Below are 9,270 nucleotides of genomic sequence, written 5' to 3' on the forward strand. Positions count from 1 at the left end.
GGACCCCCACACTGGCCGAGGCCACGCCGAGCTGCCTGCTGTTGGCAAGTTTTGAGCTTTATTTGAGCGCAGCAGTCGAGATGGATACGGCGTTTGAGCGAGCCAGCTCAATGGGGAGTATCTCTATTGAAAGAATGGGGGGGGGGGGGAGAAAAAGGAGGTCACGAAGGACGTTTGGTCGGCGGAGGACCTCGGAGACGGGGCTCCCGGGGTACGTCTGGCTGGCATACTCTTCAGAGACAAGATTTGAAAATGTAGACAGACGCTTCCGTATGGGAAGGAAACCTGAAGCACGAACGAAGGCCGTATTCAACTGCACTGTTAAAAATTAGGCCAGAACCTCACGAAGAATTCTTTGTGAAAAATGTTGCCAGAACTCTTAGAGAAATCAAAACTCTTCTTCGTTGTCAAAATTTGATAACTTCAGAAATTATTATGGTTGGTTCACAACTATTTCTAAGTAAGATAACAAAATGCAATATTTTTGACTACAAAGAAGTGTTGTGATTTCACAGTTGCTTTTTATCGTGAAAGTGTTGGGAAATACAAAATATTTCTAACAGTGTGTGAGGAGCTGGTCCAGCTAAACTTGTTGTTTTATCGAGTGCTTGCTGTTCCTAGTGCTCGGCGACGTGCGGTACCGGCATCCAGACGCGGCCGCTGACGTGCATTGACAGCCACGGCGCCTTCCTGGACGACATGGCGTGCGACCCGCTGCGGCAGCCGCCTCTCACCCGGACGTGCACGGCGGCCGCGCCCTGCCCCGCGCTCAACTACAACTCCCTGCTCGGTGTGTAACTGACCGGCCAATTCTCCACTCTACGAAATGTTATTCCTTCGGAAGGAATTATCGGTGCGCTGTTTATAGTGTTAAACCAATTTTACTAATTGTTGTCTGACCGAAAAAGTGTCATTATGTTTGTTTGTCTGTGTGTCTGCTTATTCGTCTGTCTGTATGCAAAATAAGGGGACAAGGAATTGAGATAGCGACCTGGGAATTTTAGGGTCGTTTTGTATAATGAAAAGACAGACCGAGTTTAAAGAAGAGCACTGTAACTCAAAAATTGGCTTTAAAAAAAGCAGTCGCGAAAAATACTTTTTTAAAAATATCTTTCAATTGATTCTCTAGAGGTAACTTTTGAATGTAGAGGCCAAGGGCGAAAATTTCGTCCGTTTTGCTCCATCTTGTACCGTCTGGGTGCTAGAGAGCATTTCTCGGCGAAAATATGCCGAAAATTACAAAATAGCTTTTGAAGTTAAAAATACGCCCACTGAATAGTTTTTTCAAAGCAGAAGGGAGGGCTAAAAATGGTTCACATCAAAATGTAGAGATACTTTCCCCTGAAAACCACACCTTTTGAGTCGAAGCAGACCTGTCTTGGGGTTCTAGGTGTCCTTGACCTCTTAGTATCACGAAAAAGTTGGTTATTACGTCACAATCGCACGAAATTGGGACTTTAAATGTAATCTCTTCCAGTTTAGCTCAACTTCCGTCTCGCATATTTTGAAGTGATAACCCTGACAGTCTCTGGAAGTTTATTCGATTTGGGGCCGTAAGGCCCCATTTTTGTCCACTCACCTGTATCGGTGTCAGTGCCGCAGGCCTAGCTATATGTGCGCCAGCCGCGTCGCAGCGGAACAGTGTTTCGTAAGACATCGCGAAGCCTGTTATGCGAGACTTGGTCTGGCGTACAAATAGCTAGTTCTATATTTTACCGTAATTTGCTGTATTTAACATGAATCACCGCAAACCTCTTACAGCGAAATTGTTACTGTAAAAATGCATCTCTATGAATTGTTGCGTGATGGTCATATGACCTACCCTTGTGCGCAGGGTCTGGCGAAGACGACGATGCAGATGGTGCGTTCGATTCGGACTTGGACCCGGACTCGGATTACACCGACCCGCTGATGAGGCCTTACCCACCCCTGATGCCCGCTGTGGCGGAACGGCTTGTTGGAGGTGCGGGGGTGGGAGCGGGGCCCGCGGGAACGGGAGCGGCCAGCGACCGATCGTGAGTATCCGGCCCATCTACCCTTTATCATTTAACGACAGCGAAATACTTTCTCGGTGGCTTTTGAATCTGCGTAGCGCCAGAATGGAAACAAGGTTATGCCTGTGAGACGAATCGTGCGAAAGAGAAATGCGTTTACTCGTGAACTGAGAGCAGAAATACGAGCGAAGGGCGCTGGCGGCTGGCGCATGCGTTTGCTTGTGATGTTTGCGTTTGTGTGCGTGCGTGTGTGGTCTTAGCGCTGCACTGTCTACAACCTCACTCCTTCCTGTCTCTTGCAGCCCGTACAAAACGTTTTTCTCGTGCGGTTGGGTGTACTTGAGGTAAAACAGACGAAGATACCATTCTGGCATTACCGACATTTTTCCATAACTCTCATAAGGCACACTATTTTCGCATCCATTCCAATATAGTACTATTTCTACATCGTTTAGCACTCTGCACCTTCCCCTTAATTCTTTAACAGTCAATTTTGCCCACTGCAGACCATAGGTTCATTACACTAATGTTGCACCCGAGACTGCATCACTGCATTTTGGAGACTATTGTCTCGTCTAGCGCATGTCCATTTTGGTAGTGTACTGGTTGGGCGTTACTTCAGATTGGGGCGCCTCCTGTGAGACCATCTAGTGAGTAGTGGCATGGAACCATAAAACTGAAAAGGAAATGAATGATAGATTATAGCTGCTCGCGCCAACCATGACAAAATGACTCGTTTTATTTTTCTTTCATTTTTCCCCTAGTGTACCCCATAGTAGGATTCGTATAATTTTTCGTGCTTCTGGAGTAACCAAATTGTTTTTTATCATTTAAATTATTTTTAATATTTCACCCACATGATCGTAACTACCATCTATAACATTTACATATGGACTCGATATACCCGCGCACGTGAAACACGTTTTGTGCAGTTTTGGCGACAGTCAAGAGCAGAGCAGGAGAGCCTGCGCCGGGTCTGGATGGGGTATCCCCTTGGTCAGGTGTCGCCGGGTGTCCCTCGGGTCCAGTGGCACTGATGTCTCCTTTTCCGCATGCCTTAGGTTTACTAAGTGTCTAGTTGTGAGCCTGAGTAACTTGTTATCGTGCTTTTAGATAGGTCGCCTCCTTGGGACCTTGTTCAGAGTTCTTGTGAAGTTAAATTATTAGGAATAAGACCTCGAATCAGAGCATGTCGTGGACAGATGTGTGGCGTACAGGGTCCAACTTTAGTCTATTTGATTTTGCATATAGGTGGTACGGACGTAATCTGACAGCGTCCTGAGTAATATTGAAGTAGACGGTAGGAACGTTTACTTGAATGCATTCTAACGACTTTTGTAAAGAATCGGGCTCTAAATAAGTTGTTTGCAACGGCCAAGCCAACGGCCGCGTATTTGAAACGCCGCCTCGGACCTTTTGATGGTGGACATTGTGATCGTGTAGTGCAACAGTGACAGAGCGATGGTGGTCCCCGCCCGCAGCTTCGTCCCCGGGCCGTGGAGTGAGTGCTCGGCGACTTGCGGCGAGGGCGCGCAGCACCGGGAGGTGCACTGCCGCGTCTTCCTGGAGGGCACCAAGAACCGAGCGCGCATCGACGACCGCGAGTGTCCCGGCCCGAAGCCTCCCGAGAAGCAACCCTGCCACGGACCGCCCTGCGTCAGGTAAACAACCGACAAACTCGTCCTTACTAAATGCTTGTCTGTATTTTAAATCTTTGTTGGGGTCACAGTGAAAAGTAATAATCGTAGGCTTACGGGAAAATGTTCCATGATGTGTGTCGTATAATTACAACATTTTAAATTGTAACTTTACTAGCGCGCCGCATCGCGTTTTAATTGATTGACAAGCAAGAATGTGCTGTCTTGAATTTACAACATACTTTGCAAAGAAAAATTTCAACAAATGTTGTAAATTGCGCGGATTATATTCTCTACAGCAGTAGATGCATTGCGCAGTGCCGATTTGTTAGCTTAAAATGACCTTGGCACTTGGCACCCCGGTCCGCAGCACGACTACGCGCAGGTTCGTGGTCGGGGAGTGGGGTCCGTGCTCGGTGAGCTGCGGGGAGGGCGTGCAGCGCCGAGAGGTGCACTGCAAGCTGTTCCTTGAGCTGTCCCGCGCCACTACCACGCTGAGGGCGCACCAGTGCCCTGGGCCACTCCCACACGACTCCAAGCCCTGCACTGTCGCGCTCTGTCCGCTCGCCAACACGTAAGTACGACTTACACCCTCACCTCACACCAGAGTAAGTCCAGACTCCGGTCGATGCCACTCAAGCTAAGTCGGGGCGGCCCAGCTACCTGCACAAGCCGCCCCGACTGGTACTCTGTACCGGCACGTTAGATAGCCCCGACTCGGCCGTTAATCCCCCAACCTGTCGAGATTCTGGAACCACGGGTCCCTATGCTGGGACCGTGGGCAAAAGAAGCGGGTGGCCGAAAGAGGCGCTTGTCGAATCTAACCGAAGGATTTGGGGGCCGGAAAAATTGCCGGAAAAGTTGAACATTTTTCCAAGCCATAAATTTCAATGAAAACTATGAAGAATATTTCCATCGTTTAGTTTGAGTTTTTTTATTGACATGTTTGTTAGTGACATTAGTAAAATGCCTCGTGTGGCATGTGTGTTTGGGGCCATCCACGAAGGTACGTCATTCAACGCTAGGAACGAAACTACTACATAAGCCTGTGCAAGGCCTTATAGCGCCTAATAGGTAGGCAACATCTTGCATTCAGCGCATGTCCGCTTTGCAGGGTGGCCTAACCTGTTCCTCACAGGCGCCGGACTCCCGCGCAATTTGTCAAAAGATGCTGAGTAAAACAGACGTGTTTTCCAGACGATCTCCTCTTTGAATTGTAGAACAATTTTAAATAAGTAATCAGCATTCTCCTTTTGTGGAATGTGTAAGACAAACTTCAATCAAAGAAAACCGCGCTGAGCTAAAGCCGGCTGAAGCTATGCATTGCGGCAATTTAACCCCAGAATTTAGCTGCTTGTCTGCGCAGCCCAGGACCTTCCAAAATAATAAACGGTTTACATTGCATTCATAACGTTCTAATGTCTAGGTTCGTTTAATTTATTACAATAATTGGCATGATTGGTGACGTTCATTTACAACTTACAGATTGGACAGTCAACTCCTCGCTGACACGGCCGAGGCCCCCAGGGTCGGCGGTCCCAAAGGAACGTTCTCGTGGAAGGAGCAAGGCTTCAGAGAGTGCAGCAAATCTTGCCTAGGAGGTTGGTTCCGTACACTGAACATAAGTCGTAGTAATGTCTCCCGGTTCACCCTTAGACTTTGACTCTTCCACTTCAAAACCCTTCCACCGCAGGTGTGCAGGAGTCCATCATCCACTGCATCCGGGACCAAGACGGCAAGTCGGTTACTCCGCATCTGTGCAAAGTAGGTCGTTGACGAAGCTTGAAAGGCATTCCGAAGTCGTTCCATTGACTGGCGGCGCTAACTTTTCCTCCTGTTCAGATGGAACCCAAGCCCGAGACGCGCACGAGGACCTGCAACGACCAGCCGTGCCCGCCGCGCTGGAACTACACCGAGTTCTCCAAGTGCTCTGACGAGTGCGGCATGGGCATCAAGATCCGGGACGTGTCGTGCATCCACGAGGTGACCACAAACCAACAGATCACCATCGCCAACAGCCGCTGCCCGCAGCCCGAACCGCCCGCCCGCTCCTACTGCAACGTCCTGGACTGCCAGCCGGCCTGGAACGTGTCCGATTGGAGCAAGGTAGGGGCAGGGGCCTCGTTCGGGAATCTGAATGCGCGTGCCTGTGTTCTCCCGGCCCTACATGTCTCCCCCGTGCCCTTATGTCTCTCCTACTCGCAGTGCTCGCGACCCTGCGCGGGCGGGCTCAAGACCCGCACCGTGACCTGCACGCAGCGCATGGCCCAGAACCACGTGGTCGCCCGGCCCGCCTCCATGTGCCCCGAGCACCTGAAGCCCCAGGAGCGCCGGCCATGCAACTCCAAGCCGTGCGGCCCCGACGACCACCGGCCAGCCATTGCCGCCAACGACAACACATTTGCATACGAAGCCAAGCCCAATCAGAAGCAGGTGTCCGTCAAGGTGGGCGGTTCCGCCTCTATCTTCCTCGGCACCAGGCTCAAGATACGCTGCCCCGTCAAGCGCTTTAACCGGTACGCCATTCGGTTGCATTGTTTCTCCTTTTGTTTCTTTATTTTCATTGGCCTGTCTGTACTCTCGTCTGTCTGTCTTTCCTGTCTTGTTTTCTTTTCGAACATTTTCACCCCGTTCCTTGCTTTGTACCCCACACCTAACCTACTGTCTGTCTGTCTGTCTGTCTGTCTTGTCTGACTTGGCTGTCTCTCTGCCCATCTTTCTCAAACTTTCTCTCCTTCCTTTTCCCCCTCCCAGGGATGAGGCAGAGATTGACCAGTATAGTTCATTCGCGCTGACCTTTGAGAGGGGCTCGCTCGCCGGGGGCCCCCCGGGGGGGCTGGGTGGAGGCCAGGGCTGGCACGGCCACGGCCTCGGCTACGGCCCCTCCGGGGTGCCCCCAGTTGGCCGGCGCAAGCGTGCATGGTGGAGTTTTGGCGGCGCGACGGAGGCCCCTACCACGCAGGCGACAGACGATGCTAACGACTACGATGAGGGCGATGAGGGTCAGGATGAGGAGGGCGAGGAAGATGAAGCCGGGTACGATGTGCATGAGCCGTCTTTGGCCGCCTTACCTGCGCTACTGCTCACTGTTGTGTCATTTTTTTTATTTATTTTTTCTTTTAATCCTTGGAAGGAGTTGAGTTTAAAACATTTTTGGCAGGGATGCGTGTAGGTGGGAAAGAATGAGCCTCACTTGTCAAACAACAATAGAATTCTCAGCAAACTGCATTTCTAGAAAAATTAGCAATTCAGCAGGAGCGGGTCCTTGAATGTATTTGTTGTTAGGGGGCGAAATGGTAGTCAGGCATAGGTTACATTTTTTTGTGAGCCAACACCTGTCCTCACGCGTATTCCATATCCTTTCTGAGATCTCTTAGTAGGAGGGTGTAATATAACGTATTTGAACTGTTGAATAGTTACGAAACTAATCTGGTACTCTCATCCGCCTCTTTGCTTGGGTATGCTATTACCCCACTCAATCATCACATTCCCAGCAAGCTATTTTATCTTTTTTATGAAATCTTATTACATTATTTGATCGAAATGGTTTTGTAGGTCAGGTAACAGAATTCTACGCGAAATACTGTGCGTGAAAGTCTCCTAGTCTCGTTGGATAATCGAAATTTAAAAATAAAAAACGTACTAAAATTCTGGCTGTATGTAGCACCTTGCTCTGCAAAATGTTGTTTCTGCATTATTGTTAAAGTTTGTGTACAATAATCGTATAGCTTTTTACTAAAATCCATCTGCATTCAGTACCTGAACCAGTACCTGAGTGGTTCGTTGTTTGTAAACTGCATCAAGTTGAGCTTTTTGTTTTGGCCATGTTGTTGTTGTTGTTGCGTGTGCAATTACTTTTTACTGTCGTATATTGTCGATTTGTTTTCGCCTCTCAACTAACGCCTTGTTTTCGACCAACCAGGTCTAAGATCGCGTGGCAAAAAGACGGCAAGCAGTTGCACCACTCTAAAAAGCACCACATTTCCAACAAGGGCGTCCTCAGGATAATGGACGCCACGATGCAGGACAGTGGCCGCTACAGCTGTGTCGGTACGTCGTACGCACAAAAAACAATCGTTGAATTAAATTCCTGGTTAATATTTTTAGGGGGGGGGGTTCTAGGACACAATACACAACTGATTTCTCTGTTCGGTCTTCCTCAGCGGGCCAGTCCTCAGCGGACCTGATCGTCGTCGTGAAGAATAGGCCGGGCGAGTTCCTCAGTAGTGAGGAGATACCCCTCGGGCAGCCTCCACAGCAGCATCCGCGTCACCGGGACCGTCAGGGGGATACCGGTGGGTCTGCCTGCGACTGGTGCAGCCAGCTGATGGAGCTGCATCTACTTGGGTTGCCGACCACTGACTGGGACGGCTAGCGAAAGCGCTTGAGCTAACTTGTTTTCTCGTTCGCAGGGCGGGTTTTTCCGGGTGCGGGGGACGACATTAGTCACGAAGTTTCACCAACTGGAACTTCACGTTACAACATGAGGAAGAAGACAACGCCGCCCCCCGAGACCCGATACCAGAACTCTTACAACGACCGCGATCAGGTGCGTGCCTCTACGGAACTCCACGTCCAACTTGTGGGCTCCGTGAAAGAGTTGTGTACTTTTCATGTTCGTGGCTGTCCAAACGCAACCACCCTGTGGGTGGTACGCGACATCAGCTGGCTCTCTTCTTTGTTCACCGTGTGCTTGCGTTTGTGTTTGCATGAGTATGCCTTGTGTCAAAGAAAGTTACCGTTGACAAAACGGTTTCTGTTGTTTTTATTTTCCTCTCTGTGGTCTAAGTGTGATCATTTTGCATGCCGGTGTCTGTGTGTTCTCTGCACGCCTGGTTCGCCCGGCCCGCTTTGGTGTGGGACTAACAGAACGCCTACAACAACTACAACAGTTACGGCCAGTCCTCCCGCACGCCGGGGAGGACGACGGACGACTACCCGTCGACGTACACCAACGGCAACGGCTGGAACCCGGGTGGCCCCGGTGAGGACGAGTCCAACGTCATCTACCCGGACCCGACGGCCACCTCGGCCGCCGCGAGGACCGCGCCGCCTTTCCACGGGCTGCTGCGACACCTCCAGGTAGACGACGACCGCGTCACCCCTTGTTGTGTCTAATCTAATATGTGTGGAGGTGCTGCGGAAGCCCCCAGCGCCTCCTGTCCGGTCGCTTTTGCCGAGCGGTGCTTGCGGGAACTGTTTGTGACGGTATGCTTGCTTCTCTTTGCAGACGGTGGCGGCCTTCTCCTTCATCAGACAGGTGAGTCTATCTATGCCCTGAGCTCCCTGGCCTTGGACCGGTGTCAGGGCTAGCCACAACAGTGTTACGGGTTTGCATACCCTAAGTGCCAGTGCCACGGGGCCTTGTGGGTGGGGTGGAGCGAGTAGACAAACCCGCATAATATTGTGTCGTGGCCCTGACACACGGTATGCGCGTGGAATCTAGGAGTAAGTCAACTAGTTTAGTGTGCTAGGCAAGAAAATGGGTAATCCAGGCGTAGGGCGGGTAATACGAGGTCAATCGTTGGGTGATAAGGATGGGAATCCGGAGTCAAGGAGCAATGTGGGAGGGATCCGAATACATGACTCTTGCCATCAACTCCCCCACACGGTAGAGGCTCCGGATCGGTGGGTCGGTT

At 50.6% G+C, this 9,270-nt stretch overlaps 1 protein-coding gene across 1 annotated transcript in view; it reads left to right on the forward strand.

Moving 5' to 3' along the window:
- LOC113215334 (protein madd-4-like) overlaps nucleotides 1-9,270 on the forward strand; it is a 25,587-nt gene that overhangs the window by 6,206 nt on the left and 10,111 nt on the right. The window contains exons 2-15 of the mRNA XM_052274790.1: nucleotides 622-790; nucleotides 1,835-2,015; nucleotides 3,476-3,655; nucleotides 4,002-4,205; nucleotides 5,117-5,232; nucleotides 5,325-5,395; nucleotides 5,474-5,737; nucleotides 5,837-6,147; nucleotides 6,386-6,667; nucleotides 7,554-7,681; nucleotides 7,795-7,926; nucleotides 8,044-8,180; nucleotides 8,501-8,713; nucleotides 8,862-8,891. Coding sequence (XP_052130750.1) covers nucleotides 700-790; nucleotides 1,835-2,015; nucleotides 3,476-3,655; nucleotides 4,002-4,205; nucleotides 5,117-5,232; nucleotides 5,325-5,395; nucleotides 5,474-5,737; nucleotides 5,837-6,147; nucleotides 6,386-6,667; nucleotides 7,554-7,681; nucleotides 7,795-7,926; nucleotides 8,044-8,180; nucleotides 8,501-8,713; nucleotides 8,862-8,891 — 2,340 coding nt within the window. The 5' untranslated portion in view covers nucleotides 622-699. The remainder of the gene's footprint in view (nucleotides 1-621; nucleotides 791-1,834; nucleotides 2,016-3,475; nucleotides 3,656-4,001; nucleotides 4,206-5,116; nucleotides 5,233-5,324; nucleotides 5,396-5,473; nucleotides 5,738-5,836; nucleotides 6,148-6,385; nucleotides 6,668-7,553; nucleotides 7,682-7,794; nucleotides 7,927-8,043; nucleotides 8,181-8,500; nucleotides 8,714-8,861; nucleotides 8,892-9,270) is intronic.

This window comes from Frankliniella occidentalis, unplaced genomic scaffold (assembly GCF_000697945.3).
Source record: "Frankliniella occidentalis isolate FOCC.00 unplaced genomic scaffold, Focc_3.1 Scaffold8, whole genome shotgun sequence".
NCBI lineage: Eukaryota > Metazoa > Arthropoda > Insecta > Thysanoptera > Thripidae > Frankliniella > Frankliniella occidentalis.